The sequence below is a fragment of the Schistocerca americana genome, chromosome X (genome assembly GCF_021461395.2).
Source record: "Schistocerca americana isolate TAMUIC-IGC-003095 chromosome X, iqSchAmer2.1, whole genome shotgun sequence".
Lineage (NCBI taxonomy): Eukaryota > Metazoa > Arthropoda > Insecta > Orthoptera > Acrididae > Schistocerca > Schistocerca americana.
The window spans coordinates 84194726-84219472 of record NC_060130.1 but is presented as its reverse complement, the minus strand read 5'-3'; the positions used below and the strand labels follow the sequence as shown (position 1 = coordinate 84219472).

At 42.3% G+C, this 24747-nt stretch overlaps 1 protein-coding gene across 1 annotated transcript in view; it reads left to right on the top strand.

Annotated features, from left to right (window-relative positions):
* The window catches only part of LOC124555137 (xaa-Pro aminopeptidase 3-like), a 187731-nt gene that overhangs the window by 74272 nt on the left and 88712 nt on the right, over positions 1–24747 (top strand). Inside the window, exon 3 of the mRNA XM_047128948.1 lies at positions 19559–20041. Within this exon, the coding sequence (XP_046984904.1) occupies positions 19559–20041 (483 nt within the window). The remainder of the gene's footprint in view (positions 1–19558; positions 20042–24747) is intronic.

The window sequence follows — 24747 nt, the reverse complement described above, 5'->3', positions numbered from 1 at the left end:
GAATGTGTAGTAACGATAACTCCCATTTGCACGGTTCAGAAAATCTAGGGCAGAGGGAGTTTCCTATATTAATCCTATATTAATCTAACTTGATCTTTGTAATGTAGTGAAGGAGATAGGATACTTTTCCAACTAATGGAAAGAAGCAGTTTTAATTACACAATTTAAACCTAGGGTGGATAATTAACTACCATAATATGGCCCCTCTAGCTGTATAGGAAAGATATTTGATTCAATAAGTAACCACTATCATGTCTGTGCCTATAATCCAGGCAGCTCTGTAGTCACATGAAACAATTTACTCACTGCAGGTAATCTGAACCATTGATGGCAGCCATACAAAAGGCTTTAATGAAGAGACACAACTGATTAGGTTTTTTTTCTACCATGAGAAGGTGCCTGATACTACTTGGACCATAATATCTCCTCATAACTTCATTCATGGAGATTCTGGGGACATCTTACTATTTTTATACTGTTTTATCTCCCATCATATTAATGTAAATACTGAGCTATTGATACCCTATCAAACCAATTTGCATGGCACCCTCAAGTCAGTTGGGGCTTACAAATGACAGGCTGGGGTAAAAGAAAGAAGAAATGTTCTTTTAGGTCTCAATTATGAAAACTCTTTTTAAACATTCATATTTGTAATCCTCTAGAATTTAGAGTTAGGCATGTCACTTGCAGGTCTAAAGATTTGGTGAGGCTCCTGGGCGTTCTATGATGTTTCAGAACATTTTTTTACTGCCAGCTTGGTTATGTGTACAAAGTATATGAGCCAGTCTTGGTGGGATGTAGTCCACCCTAAGAGAACTGTGATGACCAACAGGACTTTTAGGACCAGCTATAGTCCTCTACTCCTTGCACTGCCCAGTCAGGCACCAGTTAATATGAGATCCATCTTCATGATGTGACAAATGTATAAAATATACTGTTTAATCCAGACAAATATATACCATAGCTGGTTTCATGCTGTGTTGGGCTGTGATGGTCTTTTCTCAGGCTACCAGTGAATGTAATGAACTGCACTGTTTTGAGAATTTGGGTTACTGCTAAACGTTAATGGTTATTGATAGCAGATCATAAGTCCTATCAGACATCTGAGCAAATATTCTCCAGATTGTCCACAATAAACAGTTTCCATTAGTAGGACCTAGTTTCATAACCATTACGCATTTAAGAACTGAATAGTATTACGGGCATAATATGTAATCACGAATGGTGCAATCACTGATAAAGAAGAGAATGCTTTCGTGTAAAGGAAAAAAAATTGTATTGATCAGAACACTGTAAAATTGCCACACAGTCATGGTACATGTTACAACATTATATCAGTAATAATTACACACATTGATTAATGTCTGTAATGTATATGCATAAGATATTCTGAACATATAGATCATTTGTCTGATATACATTCTCTCATTGGATGAAGCTGTTTCTTTTAACATGCCCATTCATCTCATAAGAGCGTAGCTGTACTGTGATGTTAGTGTAAGAGTATCCACCATATTAAACAGTGCCCTACATCTATAATTCATGGATTATCATCAGACATGATGCAATGGCCATAATGTTTTTACTTAAATTCTCTGCTGTCTCATACACAGATTGCTAACTTGCAGAGATTGCCAACTTGCTTTGTTAATACCTAGATGAGCTGTTCCTGAAACCAAACTCTGACTCTACTAATGAGTTATAGCTACTGAAACAGGCAGCTGCTGTATTGTCCATTTTTTCCCCTTCATTCCCATTTAGATTTATCTTGAATGCAACTTCATTGTCAAACATTAATGATGCACATTATCAAAGAAGTCAGTAACCAAAAATAGAGAGAAGACAGTTTGTTGTCTGATATACCTTTACTTACACAGATTTAGTGAGTTTAATAGAGGAGATTCAAAAGACAGTAGTGTTTATCATGATTTCATTTTGCAAGCATGAGAGAATAATAGAGATCCTTGCCCATCTCCAATACAATAGGGGTATTATGCACAATGAGGAGGTTTACTGCTAAAACTTTGAGAGCATACATTGTAAGAGGAATCAAACAACATATTCTACCTGCATCAAAATAAAGGGAATGACTGTTGAACATGGAAGAGTTTGGCAATGTTGGTTCACCGTTACCCATGTGAGGTGTATGGCTGTCATAGCAACAGATTTGCGATTCCTTATTATTATGTTCACACATTCCTTGCTGATGTGCAGTAATGAGATAACTTTTCAGGATTCTAATAGCCTTATTGCTGTTTGATTCATTCTGTTACTTAAAATAAACTAACCTCAATGAGAATTGAAGTTTACATGAAAAAAATTAATTACATCAGTTATGTCACTGGCTGAAATATTTGTCTGCAACTGATTGCAGTAATCAGCACCTAAGGTAGGAGAGCAATATGGCAGCATGTAACAGAAGTCTGCCCAACCTCATTCTCTGGTTGATTGTTCCTAGGATACCTATCCTGCTGACAATTAGCTGTTAATCATATTTTTATTCTGATCAAGGTTTACTTCCTGTCACATATATATTGTGTGTTTATGATAGGAAATTGGAGAATTTTGAGCTCTTTGCTTTTGTCAATGTGCGCCTGTAGAGTCCAGCCAATAAAGGAAAATAAGGGAAAAAATTTTGTGTAGTCACAAGTTTTTGTACAGTGTTAGGGATGATTGTTACAAATAGCATATTAGAAATCCCCAACCTGTGGGGTGTGAGCATTGGGGTGGTGGGGCATTTAAAGGTCACTATTCTTTTACTTTTCTCTTAAATAACTTGAAAACTGTGGCTTATAATGAAAATGTTTCCCAGTACAAAATTAAACTACATTAAATTGGTAACTCTTCAGGCTTTCCCGGCGATCTAATGACATCTTGTTGTCGGGTCTTCTGCCGGATATCAGCATCGTACTTGCACGATATTTTGGTCACGTAGCTCGTGACCTTCATCAGGGGCGACCTGAGACTGCTCCTCAAGTCGACCTGGTCCAGTATTTATGCCTATGGCCTTCCCCCTCCACCAACGGCTGCAGGCGCTTCCTCTGTGGTCCACGCCCATTCCCTGCGACCTGCTGGAGCGTTGCTGCTCCGTTTTCCGTCCGCTGCGGTTCTAGGTGTTCCCTCTGCGGTCCGCGCCCACCAAACCCGCTCCTGGGGGTTTCATCTACGGTCTGGGGTACCAAGCGTTCCCCCTGCGGTCCGCGCCCACTCACCACGACCTGTTGGAGCGTTGCCGCTCCGTTTTTCGTTCGCTGCGGCTCTGGATGTTCCCTCTGCGGTCGGCGCCCACCAGTCCCACTTCTGGGTGTTCCATCTTTGGTCTGGTGCGCCTGGCAGTCCGTCAGGGGTTCGTTTTCCATCTCCATGTCTCTGGTTCTTCTGTTTGTGTAGTGTTGCAGCTGGCCCCGTTGCTCCTTTAACAATTCCAGAGCCGGATCCCAGGCTCTGCTTAGCTGGTACCCTGTGTCACAGTGCAGCTAAGCAGAGCCTGATATCCGGCAGAACACCCGACAACCCAAGATACATTAAATTTCTTACAGAAAAGGCCTTATCAATTTTTTTCTTGGAATAATAGTTTTTGCATTACAGGGGATGGAAAAATTGAAATTTTTGTGGCGGCGTTCGTAGCGACAAGCAATTCGCTGTAGAAACGGCTTACGAAGTCACCGCCACACTTTTAATAGCGGGCCGACCGGTCCGCTGGAACAGTGAACAGAAAGATGAAAACCCAAACACTCTGATTAAATAAAAGTCGGTACTTATCTTTATTAACGAAGATACAGACACACAGTAGTGAACTCCGTGTCTACAGAAATCTGTCTAGTTCGAGTCGGAGCGGCTAGGTCAACGTCGGCTGATGACAAACAACAACTCTGCTGCCATGAACACACAACTGACTAGCAAGTACACAATTCGGTGGCAAGTATCCAACTGAGCGGCGAATACAGAACTGTCCTAGCGCTCGCAACTCCAGCGCTTAAGAACCCAGAAGCCAGCGGTGGCGCGCGCAGACTTGCGGCGATTTCCTGTCTCGCTGGCGCTGCTTACGCGGACGGCGTCCGGACTCCGATGCTGCCAACCTATTGGCAGCGGGCTCGGGTGGCATTACTGGCTAGGATATAACACTCCTCCCCCCCAAATCACCGCACCGTCGTTGAATAATGACGTGGCGAGCGTCGACGGCGGGGGAGGGGTCTGGCCGCAGGCGTAGCAGAAGACACCGGGGCGGAGACTGTTGTCGGTGGCAGTCCCCGGTCCGCACCCCAGCATTGGCTGCGCGGGGCCTCGGGAAACACCGACTGAAAACCGAGGTCAGGGTGCACGCCTGTGACCACGGGCGCAGCTTCTGGTACTGGACGCGACAGGGCGTCGGGACCCATGAAGAGAGGCAGGGTCTCCTGACGCTGCGTCGACGGCTGCTGAGTGGGCGCCGGACAAGGCGCTGCGGTGTCAGATTCCTTGGGGGTGCCCAAGGAAAGCGGCTGCAGGACAGGCTGCACAGCCACCGCTTGGGAAGGCGGCCCGGCTGAGGGGTCGACGTCCATCAGCTCCAAAGGCGGTGGCGACTGAAGAGGGACCGCAGGCGCCGGAGCGACCACCTGGGGCGCTCCCAAATGAAGCTGCGCGGGAGGCATCAACGGGACGGGCTGTCGGCGTGGTAGCGGCGACGGCTGCTGCTGCTGCCCTGGGGGCGGCAGCGAAGTCGGAAGGCGCGGCTGGAACCCGCCGCGGACCAAATCTGTGGACAAAGAACGAGCGGCAGAATCCGGGCGGCCAGCGCGGTGCAACTGGTTCTGATGCCTCCTGTGCACCCCAGTAGCACCTTGAACAGTATAAAAACCGTGACCCTGGACACGTATCACGGTACCACGTTCCCAATGACGGCGACCGTGATAAACTCTGAAAAAAACTGCGTCGTTGCGCTGAAAACGCGTGCGATGCTCAGCGGCGGGTCGATCCGGGGGGTGCAACAACCGTAGTAGGGTGCGATGACGACGGCCGTGGAGAAGCTCCGCAGGCGAAGGGCCGTCGTGTGGCGTGGTCCGGTACGACGACAGGAACGTGATGAGGGCCTGCTGACGAGAGTGTGTAGCACGAAGGCGGTCCATATGATCCTTGAATGTGCATACAAAATGTTCCGCTGCACCATTCGATTGAGGGTGGAACGGCGGAGTAAGAGCATGGCGAATGCCATTGGCAGAACAAAAACTTTCAAATTCAGCAGAGGTAAATTGTGGACCATTGTCAGACACTAAAACTTCTGGAAGACCCTCAATACAAAAAATTGAAGTCAACGCCTGTATAGTTTGTGCAGACGTTGTAGACTGCATGGGTACAACAAACGGAAAATTACTAAATGCATCTATCACGATGAGCCAACGAGAATTCCAATATGGACCAGCGAAATCAATATGTACTCGCTGCCAGGGACCGGCAGGGCATGCCCACTCAAAATAGCGTTGAGGCGGAGCAGCTTGGCGTTCGGCACACGTCGAACAATCTGTAGACATCTGCGTAATCTGCTTATCAATGCCGATCCATGTACAATGACGGCGGGCAAGCTGCTTGGTGCGGACCACTCCCCAATGACCTTGATGCAACAAGTCGAGGACCTTGGATTGGAGCACTTGGGGAACCACTACACGAAGCTGGTCATTCTCGGTGCATAACAGCAAAACTCCGTGCGAAACAGACAACAGATGACGTTGCGGATAATAGCGACGAACCACAGGATCCGATATGTCCTTTGCCTTGGACGGCCAACCACGTTGAACAAAACGTAATAGTAAACTCAGATGAGGATCCGTAGCTGTCTCACGTGCCACCTGACGATAATCAATCGGAAAATCCCGGAGGGATTGATGCTCATCGGCGTCAATCTGATGGCAAGAGTCGTCAGAGGAATCGAAGACATCATCCGCAGCAATCGGCAATCTAGAAAGCGCGTCAGCGTTTGCATGCTGAGCTGTAGGGCGATACAGTATCTCATACTGGTATTGTGATAACAAAAGAGCCCAACGTTGTAGTCTCTGAGCTGTCCGCTGAGGAACTGGTTTAGACGGATGAAACAGTGACGTCAGGGGCTTGTGATCTGTTACTAAATAGAATGGTCTACCATAGAGGTAGTGATGGAATTTTGTGACACCGAACACAATAGCCAACGCTTCCTTGTCCAATTGGCTATAATTACACTGAGCTTTGTTTAGCAATTTAGATGCGAACGCAATAGGACGTTCGGTGTTACCGACTCGGTGAGACAACACAGCACCGAGGCCGAAAGAAGAGGCATCACAAGCTAGCACCAGAGGCTTGTTAGGGTCGTAATGGACCAGGGAACGATCATTCAATAAAGCCTCTTTAAGCTGCTGAAAGGCTGATTGGCAATCAGCTGACCACACAAACGGAACATTCTTACGGCGGAGACGATGCAACGGTGCAGCAATCTGTGATGCATTAGGTATAAACCTAATATAATATGTCAATTTGCCAAGAACTGCTTGCAATTCATGCAGATTGCGAGGGGCGGGCAAATCACGAATAGCTGCTAAATGTGACTGGGAGGGATGAATGCCTTGAGCATTAATAACATGTCCCAGATACTCCAGCTCCGTAAGGAAAAATGAACATTTATCGATGTTGCAACGTAGGCCTGCCTGAGACAACACTTTAAACAAACACTCCAAATTACGGAAATGTTCAGCAGGCGTCCGACCGGACACAACAATATCGTCTAAATAGTTGCAACACGATGGCACATTAGCCAGAAGTTGTGACAAAAAACGCTGAAAAACAGCTGGAGCTGACGCACAACCAAAAGGCAAACGCAGAAAACGGAACAACCCCAACGACGTGTTTATGACAAAATACTGTTGTGATTGCTCGTCGAGGGGCAATTGCAAATATGCTTCACGGAGATCAATTTTGGAAAAGAAACGAGCTTCCCCTAACTTATCCATCAGCTCGTCCGGTCTAGGCAAAGGAAAAGAATCAATGACAGTCTGAGGATTAACTGTCGACTTAAAATCAGCACACAAACGTAACTTGCCAGACGGTTTCTTTATAATAACTAAGGGAGAAGCCCACTGGCTCGCTGAAACGGGTTGAATAACACCGTTGTTTTGCCAACGACGAAGTTCATCTGCTACAGGTGTCCGGAGGGCGTGAGGCACTGGACGAGCACGACAAAATCGAGGCTGAGCATTATCTTTTAACGTAATATGAGCGGCAAAGTTCGCAGCACAACCTAGTTCGTCTTTAAATATGTCACTGTATTGTATACACAAATCGGTTATGCTGTCGTGAGGAACAACAATAGAATTAATTTGCAACACATTGTCTTGGATAGACAGGCCAAACAAGTCAAAACAGTCTAATCCAAAAATGTTTACACTGTCTGTAGCGCAGAGCACTGTGAATGAAACTGTTTTTGTATTGCCACGGAATGTAGCTGGCACGCTACATACACCTAACACAGGAATTTGTTCTCCACTATAAGTAGCCAAAGAATGTTTTGCCGCTGAAAGTTTAGGGCGGCCGATAGCCGCATACGTAGCACTATTTATGAGAGTCACAGACGCACCAGTGTCTAATTGAAAATTGAAGGTCTTATCCTGGATGTGTAGCTTCACAAATAGTTTATTACACTGTCTCTGGATTGGTGCAGTGGAGGCGGAAGACACAAAATCAGCGCGTTTAGCGCGTGTTCGCTGCTTACGACAACTCGTGGGTTGGGCGGGTGGAACAACAACTCCCGCTTCACTTGCAGTCTGTACATTACTTTTTACAGCGTTTGAATTACGCTTGGGTCGCATAGCAGAGGGCTGGGTGGGTGGCTTATTGCGAACAAGTTTATTACCCACACGAACCGTGGAAGAGTCTTTTAACGTGACCTTCTGGGCGGGCTGGCTTTGAAGAACATGAATATCCATGGGCTGGGCAGCACTAGAATTGTTCTTGCGTTTACACAAACAAACAGTCTGGATGTGTCCTTTCCTTTGACAAAAGTGACAAACCGCGTTTCTTAACGGGCAACGTTCACGAGGATGAGCAAGAACACACTTAGGGCAAGACTTAACTCTATCATTTTGCACACGCGGCTGACGAATGTGTTTAACATGACGCGGCCGGCTAGTGTTTACAGTCTGACTCTGCCGGTGGGGCCGCGGGCGTGACATAACTTGCTTAGCACAGGCAATTTGAGAAATACATGGCTGATCTAACTCACACTCAGCATAGTCAAAAGTATCTTGGGCTTCAATGATGTTCATCACAGTCTCTAATGACGGGTCAGGCAACTTTAAGATAGCAGCACGAATACGAGAATCTGCAATGTTTTGAGTAATAGCGTCTCGTAACATGACATCACTGTAGGAAGCTCCACACACACAATTAAATCGGCACTGACGTGTGAGGCCCCGTAAATCTGTTAACCACTGTTTATTAGATTGATGTGGCAGTTTCTTTAATCTGAAGAACTTGAATCTGGCTGCTGCCACATGAACTCGCGACTCGAAATACTCAGCAAGCTTGTTAACAACAACGTCATAGTCTAAAGCTTCTGGCTTGGATTCCGGGAACAACTTACAAAGTAGTCGATAGACTTCCACGCCTGCAGTGGAAATTAAATAAAGCTGCCGCTCAGTACCTGTGATTTTGTAGACTGTCATGTGCGCCTGCAACTGCGCGAAATATTCTCGCCATTCTTCTCGTGATGCATCAAAAGCACGGAAAGGTGGTGCTGCCTGTGCTTGTTCCTTTTGTGTTGGAGGATTAGCCGCTTGTTTGGCGATTGCTTCCACCAGACTTTGTATTTGATGACTCTGTAACAAGATCAACTGTTGTAATTCGGCAGACATAGTGAACACAAATTAAACCAGCCCCAAAATTTTATCTCTATAACTAGTATAACAAGAAACAAGTTGAACCAGCCCTGCACACGAGGTCGGAAGTCCTCGTCGCCAGTTTTGTGGCGGCGTTCGTAGCGACAAGCAATTCGCTGTAGAAACGGCTTACGAAGTCACCGCCACACTTTTAATAGCGGGCCGACCGGTCCACTGGAACAGTGAACAGAAAGATGAAAACCCAAACACTCTGATTAAATAAAAGTCGGTACTTATCTTTATTAACGAAGATACAGACACACAGTAGTGAACTCCGTGTCTACAGAAATCTGTCTAGTTCGAGTCGGAGCGGCTAGGTCAACGTCGGCTGACGACAAACAACAACTCTGCTGCGATGAACACACAACTGACTAGCAAGTACACAATTCGGTGGCGAGTATCCAACTGAGCGGTGAATACAGAACTGTCCTAGTGCTCGCGACTCCAGCGCTTAAGAACCCAGAAGCCAGCGGTGGCGCGCGCAGACTTGCGGCGATTTCCTGTCTCGCTGGCGCTGCTTACGCGGACGGCGTCCGGACTCTGATGCTGCCAACCTTTTGGCAGCGGGCTCGGGTGGCATTACTGGCTAGGATATAACAGAAATTATTAAAAATAATGTCTTAATGGTATAAAATTAATCTTTATTGTGAAATGAAATGGGTTAAAAACAAATATTAAATGCCTGTGCTACGGCTAAGAGCAGTAGACATGTACTAAGAGATAAATTGTGTTCTTGGGATGTAACAGAGTGAAGGGGTTGGGGGTGGAGGGTAGAAGTGTGAGGAAAATTAAGTCACCGGAATGTAGTCATGAAGTTCCCTTCATGATAGGTGTGCAATTTGAAGACAGAGAAAGTAAGTCCTCCTTCTGTGTACCCCACCACATCACAAGGAGCAACTAAAATATGTTTCCCAAAGTTACATTGATCCTCCGCAGTATGCCTTATGAATCACTGGTGACTAAATATGCAAACATGGCAGAGGGGTGTTTGTTTTCCACAAAGTGTGTTACCAACATATGGAATACAAACATGAGTTACTAGTAATACTAATGCAAGAAACACCCATGGACAGAATCTAGGTAAATGTCAGCATACTGTTCTACACTGATAGAGGGGATCCTTAGCATCCTGTACAGCAGCTGTAGTGTTCTTCTGGGGAAGGTTACCTCCCCCAGTATGAGCACTGCTCGCTTTTCAAGTTACAGACAGACTATACATCTCCAGCATTCCCTGTCCAGTTTTCATATGTGAATAGACAAAATTACTTCACTAAGTTTGTGTTTATACAGTAGAGTTGTTTTCAGTTTATTACAGAAGTACTTATTATTTGCAGTTGTTAAATGCCCTATCATGTAAAAAAGTTCAACAGCTGGATCTGTCTATTATCTACCACCCTGAAGAGCCTACCTCCAGTGTAATATACTGTCAATACATATTGGACAATGGTGATAGCACTGTTTCCACTATCAATGGCTGGAATACTTTTCACAATATGAAGGGTATCAAATGAATTACCCTAGCTTCAGCTTTTCCAATATTTGAAGAGGCCAGAGGCTTAACTTGTCTTCATCTGCAGCAGAAGTATGTCATATAGGAGTTATGGAACTTCAAATATTCTCAGAATTGTATGTTTATCAATGTAGATTTACACTGGTTTAGGATGAATAATTATTTTTGAACAAGGATACTACTGTTAAAATTTTATAAAGTGCCAATTTAGACTATAACTGATGTTATAGAAAAAAATACATTTTTTTGGCATTCAACATTTGATGATTAACTGTATATCACGACATGTACACAAGTTTTGATACAGTTAACACAAAAAGACATTTAATTTTAAATGTTGTGTTTAGTTCTACAACCTTAGTTTTCTATGCCAATTATGTGACACGTGTGATTTTACTAGGACATAAAGGCAATATCAGAAGTCAGCTGATTTACATAAATATGTGTTAATAAATGTGTGAAATTCACAGATTTTTCACTTAACTGGTTTGATGACACCTGCTACACTAGGATGCCAAAGATAAACACTACGAGGGGCATTTGAAAAGTCTGTGCAAAGTCCGAGAGATGGCACCACCGGCGCATATCGAGGTCATGTTTAGGTAGTAGCATCTTTGGAAAGAATGCACACCTAGTTTCAGCCATATTGGTCTATTTATTTGTGTTTGGCATTCGTGTGAATCAAAGAAGTCGAATGATTGTCAAAAAAATGGACGAAAAAAATTTCGTGTGGTGATTAAACATTACTTTATGAAAGGAAAACACTTCAGGAGACTACAGACAAGCTTGATAAACATTACAGTGACACTGCACCTTCGATTAAAACAGTTTATAAGTGGTTTCAAAATTTTTGGAGTGACCATATGGGCACAAGTGATGCTGAACGTTCTGGACACCCTGTGGAGGTTACGACTCCAGAAATCATTGATAATATGGTGGTGGATGATGGAAGAGTTAAGGTGCGTGAGATTGCTAGTGCTGTGGGAATCTCGAATGAATGGCTACATAATATTTTGCATAAACATTTGGACATGAGAATGCTATCTGCAAGATGGGTTCTGCAATTTCTCATGCTTGACCAAAAATGGAACCGTGTGAAGTATTGCAAGGATGGTTTGCAGCAGTTCAGGAAGAATCCGCAGAACTTCAAGCGTCGTTTCATCAATGTGGATGAAACACGGGTACATTACTACACTCCTGAGACCCAAGAACAATCTAAAAAATGGGTTACCAAGGGAGAATCTGCACCAAAAAAGGCAAAGACCATTCCTTCGGCCAGAAAGGTTATGGCAACTGTCTTTTGGGATTTGCAAGGGATAATCCTCATCGACTATCTGGAAAAGGATAAAACTATTACAGGTGCATAGTATTCATCATTATTGGACCATTTGAAAACTGAGTTGCAAGAAAAATGCCGACGATTGGACCGCAAAAAAGTCCTTTCCCATTACAAAAATGCACCAGCACACACCTCAGCAGTTGTAGTTGCAAAATTAATGGAAATAAGATTCCAACTCATTTCACATCCTCCCTGTTCCCCAGACTTGGCTCCCTTGGACTACTATTTGTTCCCCAATTTGAAGAAATGGCTGGTGGGACAAAGATTTTATTCAAATGAGGTGGTGACTGCAGCAACTAATAGCTGTTTTGTAGACTTAGATAATTCCTATATTCGGAAGGGATCAACAAATTAGAACAGCGCTGGACAAAGTGTATATGTCTAAAAGGAGACTATTTTGAAAAATAAAAAAGGTTTACCCCAAACATGTAAGTAGTTTTTATTTTTGCATGGACTTTTCAAAGGCCCCTCGTATGTGTCAGCATGTCCCAGAAAAACTATAAAAATTATGACCACAACAAAGCATGTTTTCCACATGAGGCAGCCAACAATGCAATCTGAAATTGGCAATGCAAACAATGTGAAGCATCAGTAGCTGTAATAAGACTTTTGTCTGAAGAAAATGTAGCCAAATAGGGAGCCATTCAAAGACATTTCTTTAATAACTGTACCATGGGTTGAGGCCATAGTCATGTAATGCTCTTTAAGTAAAAGTTCTGCCATTTGAATGTATAGATCATTTATTCTACTGTAGAGTCATAACTTCGGCCTTTGAACATTTTCAAGTACCACAGTGTTGGAGATTATCAGATTTCTGTAAACAAAGACATTGCTGAACTAGATTAAACTTTGTCAATGACTTTGTTTATAGAAGTCTGATCATGGCCAACATTGTGGTACTTGCAAATGGCCAAAGGCCAAAATCATGATTGTACAGTAGGATGAAAGATCTATACAGTCAAATGGCAAAATTTAATTTAAAAAACTTTTCTTTGCTTTCAAATATGTATTGTGGCATGCTTTGTGGTGAAATTCCAAGCAGATGATCTGACTCCTTTTTTACACAGCTAGTTGAGTGTGCGCAAAATGTGGGCAGCCCACGGAATGAACTTGGCATAATAATTTACTTTACTGAGGAACGACTGCATCTCGTTCATGATGGATAGCTTGTGTATGACTTCTACATGATTCTGCATGCATGTTAACCCCATTTTGCTCAAGACATTATCGAGGTACTTAATGCTTGTTTCAAAAAACTGACATGTTGAACTGGCAAAGCAGTCTCTGGGCTTGCAGCCACTCAAATAATGTCTATAAATGCTGCTGTCTCATAATCCCCGTTACAAATATAAAAGGTATCCCATGAAGAATACAACTTTTGAGTGCATAATAACATACAAATTTATTTTTGAAATTAAGTAATTTGCATATTATTGCAGTGTATGCTACCTGTGATTATGTATAAAATATGATAGTACTCAAATGCCCTCCATGACACTGCAGGCACTTTGTTCTTTGATGAAATTTTCCATAACTTTTCAGCATACTTGCACCTCTAGTTCTGAAATTATATGCTGAATTTCAGCCTTCAGCTCTGGAAGTGATTGTGGTTTGTTGGCATAGACATGAGATTTCAAATACCGCCACAGAAAGAAATCTCATGGTGTCATCTCACAAGATCTGGATAGACAGTTCACATCACTGTTGTGAGAAATTACCCGGCCAGCAAACCTCTCTCATAACAAGTCCATTGTTGCAATTGATGTGTGAGAGGTTCCACCATCTTGTTGAAATTGAACCTCTTCTGCGTGCTGATAGAGTTCAGACAATAAAGCTCTCTTTATGTATTAGCATGGCATTCGTTGCCCACTGTTAATGCATCACAGGCACTATCCTTGAAGAAGTAAATCCAGTTATATTTTTAGTGTAAATGTCCTGCACCCAAATACTTCAATTTTGCTTGTTCTTGAAGCAATTCTACAGAAGCTGTGCCTTGTCAGTGAACATTGTATTTCTTGATGAAATCATTGTGTGCTCTTTATCTCACAAGGATCCAGTGAGCGTATGATCAGCACTTTTCATCATCATCTGGAGACTAGAAGTCTACTCTGTAGGAATCAGCATGGGTTTCGAAAAAGGCAATCGTGTGAAACCCAGCTCACACTATTCGTCCATGAGACTCAGAGGGCCATAGACACGGGTTCCCAGGTAGATGCCGTGTTTCTTGACTTCCACAAGGCATTTGATACAGTTCCCCATAGTCGTTTAATGAATGAAGTAAGAGCATATGGACTATCAGACCAATTGTGTGATTGGATTGAAGAGCTCCTAGATAACAGAACGCAGCATGTCATTCTCAATGGAGAGAAGTCTTCCGAAGTAAGAGTGATTTCAGGTGTGCCACAGGTGAGTGTCGTAAGACCATTGCTATTCACAATATATATAAATGACCTTGTGGATAACATCGGAATTTTACCGAGGCTTTTGCGGATGATGCTGTAGTATATCGAAAGGTTGTAGCAATGGAAAATCGTACTGAAATGCAGGAGGATCTGCAACGAATTGACGCATGGTGCAGGGAATGGCAATTGAATCTCAATGTAGACAAGTGTAATGTGCTGTGAATACATAGAAAGAAAGATCCTTTATCATTTAGCTACAATATAGCAGGTCAGCAACTGGAAGCAGTTAATTCCATAAATTATCTGGGAGTAGGCATTAGGAGTGATTTAAAATGGAATGACCATATAAAATTAGGTAAAGCAGATGCCAGACTGATATTCATTGGAAGAATCCTAAGGAAATGCAGTCCGAAAACAAAGGAAGTAGGTTACAGTACACTTTTCGCCCACTGCTTGAATACTACTCACCAGTGTGGGATCAGTGCCAGATGGGGTTGATAGAGGAGATAGAGAAGATCCAACAGAGAGCAGCGCGCTTCGTTACAGGATCATTTAGTAATCGCAAAAGCGTTATGGAGATGATTGATAAACTCCAGTGGAAGACTCTGCAAGAGAGACGCTCTGTAGCTTGGTACAGGCTTTTGTTGAAGTTTCGAGAACATACCTTCACCGAGGAGTCAAGCAGTATATTGCTCCCTCCTACGTATATCTCGCGAAGAGACCATGAGGATAAAATCAGAGAGATTAGAGTCCACACAGAGGTATACCAACAATCTTTCTTTCCACGAGGAATGCGAGACTGGAATAGAAGGGGGAACCGATAGAGGTACTCAAGGTACCCTCCGCCACACACCGCCAGGTGGCTTGCGGAGTATGGATGTAGATGTAGATGTAGAGATCATTTGGCTTCAGTTCTTGTGTCAGTAGAAGTTTATTAGACTAAAGGTCAGATCTTCTTTCAGAATTCATTGCTTGCTGGTTCTGAGAATATCCAACTGTTGTGAATGTCACTGTAAAGTTTTACCAGACTTGCATCATCATCATCATCATCATTCATGATGGTGATGTTTTCTGCAGTACAACTAACATGAGGGTGCCTCAAGAGTTTAATATCCACAACTGAACCGGTTTTCTCAAAATTAGCAATCAGTCCAATCACAGTCGAGTTATTTGGTGCATTACATTGCCCAAGCATTCCATGGAGTTTGCAAACATTCTCTCCCACAACATTCACCACATTATAATAAGATTTCACTGTGACAACCTGCTATTCTGTCATGAAGCACTCCATTACTAGCCACAGAGAAAATAGGTGGAGACCGTGCGACATTTAGCACTGTCAACTTACGAGAACAGAAAAAGGGGCACTTCAAAAGTCACATTCCTTACGGGTAACCCTTTTTTATGCATATAGTTTAGACAATTTGAGATGCCTTGAATTAAATGTTTGAGATACATCTCGTTAAGGCAGTTATAGGTTTGTAAATACTGCTATGTAACATTGGCTGCAGATTAACTTTTCAATAGCTGTGAACATGGTTTATGACCAAAACTAATTGGAATGAAGTATAAATAAAGTCAGCATTTGTGTGTCATGCATTTTATAAAGTGTTCAAGATACCTCTGAAAAATTGTGGGAGAACTTGGGACTACGAACATAATCTGTTGTATATAAACTTGCATAAAGGCATATTAATAACTAGGATCCATTTTGTTTCCTCAACAGGAAACTACAAATATGCATCAGCTACATGCATTTGTGAAAACAAGGTGCCTCGGACAAACTTGACTAGCAATTCATTTGACCTAGGAATTGGATACAACCACATGTGACTGAGCATTTACCACAATGGAAATTACTGCATAACCTATTTGCTCCATTTGCCGCCTTAATGATTACCGACAGTGCTGTCCAGTGACTTGAAAATACAGTAGATATTACCCTTAAGCTTTGCAGCCTGTCAAGTTGTATCTTAACTTGTTTGCATATAGGGAATGGCACTGGATGTACTCTACAGAACTTGGGTACTGCTGATTGTTTTAACGAAATGTGCACCTTAAAATTCACAGTACACCTGAAGGTGGGTCCAAAAATCTGTTTACTCTATGCACATAATGAACCGAGTTCCTTGTGCGGGATTGCGTTAGAGGCCAGATTAACTTGGTCTTCAATCTTGAAGCCAAAAATCTTGAATGGATCCAGTCTGAAAATGTTAGTACCCATACAGAAATTCGCTGTTTTAAATGTTATTTGTCTGGCTGCATTCTCATACTAAGTTGAGACCATTGTTTGGCCATGCAATGGGATCGATTGGTTATTTTATGTCACCACCATCCACTTAGTGTGCTGCATATGTGGGAACCCGCTGAACTGGTATGTCTCCAGGTTTATAAAAGAATATTTTGTACAATTTTTTATAGAAAGGCAAAAATGGAGCACTCTGACAAGTTCTGTCTAATATCTGACTTCCCTCACAACAGGTATCAAAGAGATTTTTGCTTGTTTCATGAAAGCGAGTGAATGGTTGAGGAAGAAGTGATGTAGCTTTTGGTACTAGTGTTGGCTGCTGCTGCTGCTGTTGTTTTTGTTGTTGGAGCAGGCGGATGAGTTGCTGTTATAGTTCCTTCTTCTGTTGCTGCTTTTCTTGGTGTTGCAGTGCCATCTGCAATTTTCACAACTTCAAAAACTCAGGATCCACCATTGCAAGATGAGTAACATCCTCAGTGTCACTTAATATCTTATTTGGTGTAGGTAACAAAAGTTCAGTATTGTGCAGCACATGGTGACACTGTGACTGGTAGAACAAATGGTAGTTTTAAGTGGTTAGTAACAACAAAATTCACTTAGTGAATGGCTGGATAGAAACAGTCTGAAAAACACCAAGTTTGCCATAAGCATAGAACATCAATCCAAAGTGAATATTGAAAGAGAGAAAACTGTAACACAAGCAATAGTCAAACATTATATTAAATGTCACAGTCTGAACGCTTCACGTGATAACAGGCAAGGGGCAGTATCTGGTGAACCATGTGCATATTTAAACACGGAACTCTGTGCCCATTGTACCTTTGGGTTATGTCATGTGTGACCCATGGCTGTTTGCAGCTCAGACTATAAATCAGAATCAATCTTGGATACAAGATGACAGTCTTTGAGTAAGATGGTACTTATCGTATGTGATAAGTATACGTGTCAACACATGTTGTACAACACCCATGGCCAGCATTATGGTTTTATTTGTTCCTGTAGAACTATTGTGTAATTGGGCCAGTCATCAACTCCATCTTGGCCTTGACCTTTAGAATATTTATGGCTCCTCCAAGAGAGGATATAACAATGGCAAAATATTCTACCTATTTGCACTAATGCAAGTATCCAGGGCTGAGGAGCAAGCCAGATCTTTACTGTGTGTATTCTCCATACCCATTTACCAAGGCGTTACCTATCATGCTAAATTTAGTTTACATGTGTTCAACGGGATAAAGTTCATGTGGTGCATATTTAAGCATAGTAAGTGCCAAAAATACTTGAGAAATATAAATTAAATGCCTTGCTACAATTATTTGTGTATTTCAATTGATATTCCTGTCACATTTAATCCTAACTTAAAATCTTTACATTGAGACTGTGAAGTCTGTTTCTTGATTGTGCGACAGGAAAAATTCTTTTCTTTGAAGAAATTTGGTATTGTATGTGTCATGTCAGAATGTTCAGAGTATAGTAAATCAAACAATTTTGATTTATAATGCTATGAAACACTTAGAAAAATGGACATTGGACTATGTGAAACAGTTACACCTGATGTATTTCACAGATATTTCACTGTACCACTGTACACTTCACATTATTAGTCCAGAAATTTGTTAAAGTATAAGGATAGAGTCTGAAAGACTTTATGTAACTTGAACTGTGCAAGTTATTCTATGTGGTAATTTTCTTTGTCAATAGCAACATGCCTGTTTTGATTTATTACCAATGTAGCATATTCACACAAGTGATAACTCTACAGATTTTCCCCATCAAACCATGCTGTAAGGTTATTAACTTGTTTTGTGCCTCATAAGTCTCATAGATTTTCTTCGTCACCTCACTTCTCCTGATGATTACTACATGCTCTAAACAATTGTGAAATGATTGCTCACAACACATGTGAGTTTATTTTCCACTTCATTCTATTTTATATCTTTAAACACATTTACGGTGATCATCTTGCATGATTATATTGGAACTTTGGTAATCTAATTCTGCGGGTTGGGCTCTTAGTAGCCTACAAAAATTTAAGAAGTGCCCATCCATAGTTAAAGAAATGATTGACTAACTGACTGCAAATCGCCTACTTCTATAGTATCTGTATTCAATGTAAAATTGTAATTGCAATATTTGAGTGTTAGCTGCCGATGGACTCTGGCTTTGTGTGTGATGTCTGTATAAAAATGGGTGTAGGGCAGATAAATGGTAAAATACACGACAATTACACCTTCAGTAATAATAATATAAATATGGGAAAAATTGTTAGTATATATACACATAAGATAATGAAGTAATTTGGTTTAACTATAAGCTGTATAATCTAAAAATGAGAAAAATGATAGGTATTGTCTATGAGCGGAAAGTTATACCAGTTGTTGGGATTTCCAAGGCCTGCCAAGAAATTTCAGGAAACTTAATTTTCTGATTGGAATATTTCAAAACCAACTTGTTATTTTAGTAAAGCTGTCCACTTCTGGAATGTGAGAAATGGGGACTACAAAACTGTTCTTTCAAAAATGGGAATGAGGGCTTTCATACAAAGTAAGTCAGCATTAAAACAAATAATTAGTAGTGGGGTCAAATATAAAAGTGCATGTGGTTAACATGACTCTAAAATTGTGAGTACTTCTTTAAATAAAATGTTTCTTCCAAAACTAAGTATACTGTGGAGTGTTATCATTCATTGGCCCAAGTGTTTAGTAGTGGAACACGTTATTCCCTAAACTCGACATGTCACATCACAACTGTTATCATCAGTGGTCTGAAAATTAAAACTCAAATAATAATGTTTAGCAAAATCCTGCATAATAATTAGCAACTGTCTGTGCTTGTGGCTTGTGACTTAAGTGTAGAAAAGTTATCAGAAAAGGAAAAAAATTGTTTATTTTAGGAGTGGGACTGTAGCAAGTGGGATTTATTGCTACATTTCAGTGTTGCATATCACTTGAGCCCTTTCTCCAATCATACTACTGAACAAATAAATGTTTTCAGTACAATTGCGGTCTTCTCTCTTTATCAGTTCAGTATATTCACCACCATGAGGCATACTACATCAGTTTATGTACCTATGATTGACAGTGGATTACCTTTTTTGTGTATCAAGCTTTAAATAACACCTTTAAATAACACCCTTGTATATTTACTCATTTTATGTCACATACTTCTTTTCTCTTTCAGGTACTTCCTGGCCTCTGTAGACAGGAATTTCAAGAACGCCGTCAGAAGTTGCTGTCCAGCATACTGAGATATGAACCAAACCTGAATCATGTCATTGTTATACCATCAGCCACAAAAATGTTCATGACTGAGAAAATTCCATATCCATTCCGACAGAACTCAGATTTTCTGTATTTGACTGGATGTTTGGAACCTGAATGTGCCTTAGTGATGTCATCTCATTCTGGGAAGTCCAGGTCTGTGTTGTTTCTAAGAAATAAGGACCCACAAGCTGAACTCTGGGATGGGCCTCGCACTGGAATTGATGCAGCTCCTTCATTTTTTGGTGTAGATGAGGCATTACATATAAGAGATCTTGGAACATTTCTTCAATCCTACGCCAAAGGAACAAGTTCATTTTATCTGTGGTATGAATATATTCAACCTGTGCAACCAAACCTGCATAAAGTGATGCGCGACTATCTCAATGGAAAGTGGAATAAGGTAACTATATAGATGCTAAGAAAATATATTCAAAAATGAAGTACACCTTTGTAAACATCATATTTCTTCACCATATTTGTTATTTGAAAGGGTTATTTAAATTTAGACCAAGCAAGATGGTATAGTGGCTCTCCAGCCCAATGCCAGCCTTTTGACATTACGTCACTTCAGCAGCCTATGTTGCAATTTTGAAATTCAAGGTGGTCACTGGGCGTTGAATCCAGAACCTCCACATTAGCCAAAAATGATAATCACTAGATTGCAGAGGCAGTGAAGTGGTTGAGGCCCTGTACTCCAATCCAGTAGGAATGGGGTTAAAATCTCCATATGGACATCCATATTTAGGTCTCCTATGGTTTCTCTATATTGATTAAGCGAACTACTGTTATCGTTCTCTGAAGAGGACATGGTCTGGGTGATTTCCTTCCCTATCCTTATCCTAACTGCACTTATGCTCCATGTGGAAGCTTCCTTTTTCAATCCAATTTGTTTTTGAATCTGTAGATCGTGTTTTTAGGTGAAATTTGAGAAATACAAGGGTTGGAACTTTAATAGTGGCAACTACTTATTTACAGCTCGTAAAAAATACACTCCTGGAAATGGAAAAAAGAACACGTTGACACCGGTGTGTCAGACCCACCATACTTGCTCCGGACACTGCGAGAGGGCTGTACAAGCAATGATCACACGCACGGCACAGCGGACACACCAGGAACCGCGGTGTTGGCCGTCGAATGGCGCTAGCTGCGCAGCATTTGTGCACCGCCGCCGTCAGTGTCAGCCAGTTTGCCGTGGCATATGGAGCTCCATCGCAGTCTTTAACACTGGTAGCATGCCGCGACAGCGTGGACGTGAACCGTATGTGCAGTTGACGGACTTTGAGCGAGGGCGTATAGTGGGCATGCGGGAGGCCGGGTGGACGTACCGCCAAATTGCTCAACACGTGGGGCGTGAGGTCTCCACAGTACATCGATGTTGTCGCCAGTGGTCGGCGGAAGGTGCACGTGCCCGTCGACCTGGGACCGGACCGCAGCGACGCAAGGATGCACGCCAAGACCGTAGGATCCTACGCAGTGCCGTAGGGAACCGCACCGCCACTTCCCAGCAAATTAGGGACACTGTTGCTCCTGGGGTATCGGCGAGGACCATTCGCAACCGTCTCCATGAAGTTGGGCTACGGTCCCGCACACCGTTAGGCCGTCTTCCGCTCACGCCCCAACATCGTGCAGCCCGCCTCCAGTGGTGTCGCGACAGGCGTGAATGGAGGAACGAATGGAGACATGTCGTCTTCAGCGATGAGAGTCGCTTCTGCCTTGGTGCCAATGATGGTCGTATGCGTGTTTGACGCCGTGCAGGTGAGCGCCACAATCAGGACTGCATACGACCAAGGCACACAGGGCCAACACCCGGCATCATGGTGTGGGGAGCGATCTACTACACTGGCCGTACACCACTGGTGATCGTCGAGGGGACACTAAATAGTGCACGGTACATCCAAACCGTCATCGAACCCATTGTTCTACCATTCCTAGACCGGCAAGGGAACTTGCTGTTCCAACAGGACAATGCACGTCCGCATGTATCCCGTGCCACCCAACGTGCTCTAGAAGGTGTAAGTCAACTACCCTGGCCAGCAAGATCTCCGGATCTGTCCCCCATTGAGCATGTTTGGGACTGGGTGAAGCGTCGTCTCACGCGGTCTGCACGTCCAGCACGAACGCTGGTCCAACTGAGGCGCCAGGTGGAAATGGCATGGCAAGCCGTTCCACAGGACTACATCCAGCATCTCTACGATCGTCTCCATGGGAGAATAGCAGCCTGCATTGCTGCGAAAGGTGGATATACACTGTACTAGTGCTGACACTGTGCATGCTCTGTTGTCTGTGTCTATGTGCCTGTGGTTCTGTCAGTGTGATCATGTGATGTATCTGACCCCAGGAATGTGTCAATAAAGTTTCCCCTTCCTGGGACAATGAATTCACGGTGTTCTTATTTCAATTTCCAGGAGTGTAGATAGGTGTTTCAAAGTTTTACTGACTTTCAAAGTAGTCACCAGCGTTGCCAGTGATGTGGAAGTCGTAGGATACTCTTGGCAGTGCCAGTTGTGTTGATAGTTCGAGCGGCGTGGTCTGTTGCCCGACGAATTTTTAGCAGTTCTGAAGTGAATGCCGTGAAGTGTTTCCTTCAGTTTAGAAATTGGGTTGAACTCATGAGGTCTTAAGTCAGGGAGTGCAGTAGGTGGTATAGCACTTAGCAACACCATCAGTCAAATAAATCAATAACAGCTTGCACTGTACATGTTTGAGCATTGTCCTGTAAAATGATGGTCACGTCCTGCAGAAAGTGTCATCACTTGTGTCTCTGTGCTGTTCATTTTTGGAACACAACCTGTGACCAGCTTAGAGACAGAAGCGATGACACTTTCTGCAGGACGTGACCATCATTTTACAGGACAATGCTCAAGCACGTACAGTGCAAGCTGTTATTGATTTGTTTGACTGATGGGGCTGCTTAGTACTGTACCACCTACTGCACTCCTCTGACTAAAGCCCTTGTGGGTTCAACTCAATTTCTAAACTGAGGGAAACACTTCACGGCATTCACTTCAGAACTGCTACAAATTCGTCGGGCAATGGACTGCACTGCTCGAACTGTCAACACAACTGGCACTACTAAGAGTATCTTAAGACTTCCACATCGCTGGCAATGGGTTATACACAATGTTGGTGGCTACTTTGAAGGCCAGTAAAACTTTGAAACATGTATTTATTTTGTACAAGCTGTAAATAAATAGTTGCCACTATTAAAGTTCCAACCCTTGTATCTCTGTGCTTCAATAAAATATTTGAAATTTACACACAAAAATGTATGAAATGTGTAAAAGTGAGCCTTGTTTCTTCAACTATTTAGACTAATTGGTTCTTTTACGCAGGAGACTTATATTACTACAGTTTTGTGCACATTTGAAAGATCCATTTTTAATCATTTGAGCAGAAAATAGAAAATGTATTGTATGAAAAATTATGTGTTATACAACAATATAAGGAAAAGGATAGTAGCTACTCAGCATATAGTGGAGATTCTGAGTCGCACAAAAAAAAAAAAAAAAAAAAAAAAAAAAAGGCTATTGGAAAGTTAGCTTTTGGCCAACAAAGTCTTTGTCAAAAATAGACAAAACACACACACACACACACACACACAATTCCTAAATTTGTAGTCTTCAGATATTTCATCAAATGATAAACTCAATTTTAAGCATTGCTTCTTTTCACTTTTAAGAATGGATTTTCATAGTATGGTGGTAAATATGTAATTTCATGAACTGTTTACCTGCTCCCATGGAGTGGTCGCATTTTTATCACAGATTTATGCTCTGGAAGGGTGATTTGTTTTGGGGAAGAGAACTCTATAGCTAAGGATCATCAGAGTGTACATTCTGCCTGGAATTAAGTTGTTTTTTTTTAAAAACATTAAGACAGCACAGTGTCAAGCTCAAATGGAGCTTTAGTTTTTAGGCACTACAAGAAAGATGTTGGTCATTGAGGGGAGCTCTCAAAATTCCAAGTGCTCACATTACATCACGAGTCAAAGAATGTACTGCTTTCACCAAGGTACATCGTATGTGATGAAAATAATAAAATTCAGGAAGCATAGGCTTATGTAGAAGGGCATTGAGAATGCTCCATCCAAGACAACATGTTGCGTCCTCCCTATCAAAAAGTTCTCAATCCAGTCACAAATTTCACTTATACCCCATATGATTGTACTTTTGACAGTAAGCATATGTCTGGTACCGAGTCTAATGCTTTTGGGTAATCAAGAAATACTGAAACTTCCTGCTTGCCTTGATCCAAAGCTTTCAGTACATCATGTGAGAAAAGTGAGAGTTGGATTTCACATAATCGATGTTTTCGGAATCCGCGCTGTTTGGTATGGAGGAGGTCATTCTGTTCGAGATACCTCAATTATTTTTGAGATAAGAATTTGTTATAAGATTCTACAACAAATTGGTTCAAGGATATCAGATGTTAGTTTTGTGGGTCACGTCTGCTACCCTTCTTGTAGAAAGGTATGACGTGTGCTTCTTTTCCAAGAACTGGGCCTGGTTTCTTGTTTGAGGGATCTTTGATAGTTTATAGTTGGAATAGGGGCTAACTCAGCTGCAAATCAAGTATAGAATCTGATAGGGATTCCATCAGGTCCTGGAGCTTTGTTTAGTTTTAATAATTTCAACTGCTTCCCAACACCACTGACACTAGTGCTTGTTTCACTCATCTTTTCAGTGGTATGAGGATTAAATTGGATTGATTCTTGTGTGTTTTCCTTCGTAAAGGAACATTTGAAAACAAAGTTAAGCGTTTCAGGTTTTTATTTGCTACCCTCAGTTTCCAATGTGGATCACAATCTGCAGTTGGTTGCACCCTGTTCCCTTAGTGGGTACCAAAATAGCCTTCTCAACATGTTAAATGAGGGCCCCAGGTGCACGCACTGAGTGCACATTGTGTCCTTTCCTGTCCCTTTCTACTGTCATTCAACATACGTTTGGTCCCTTTCTACCATCATTCAACATACGTTTGAAGTGCGAATCATTAATAGACTCCTACCCTTTTTTGGGTTTGCCTCCTCTTGACACCAGACAAAGCAGGTTTCATCAAAAAGACTGCACCTCAAACTTGTTAGTTAGGGGGATAGGTACAACACCTTGA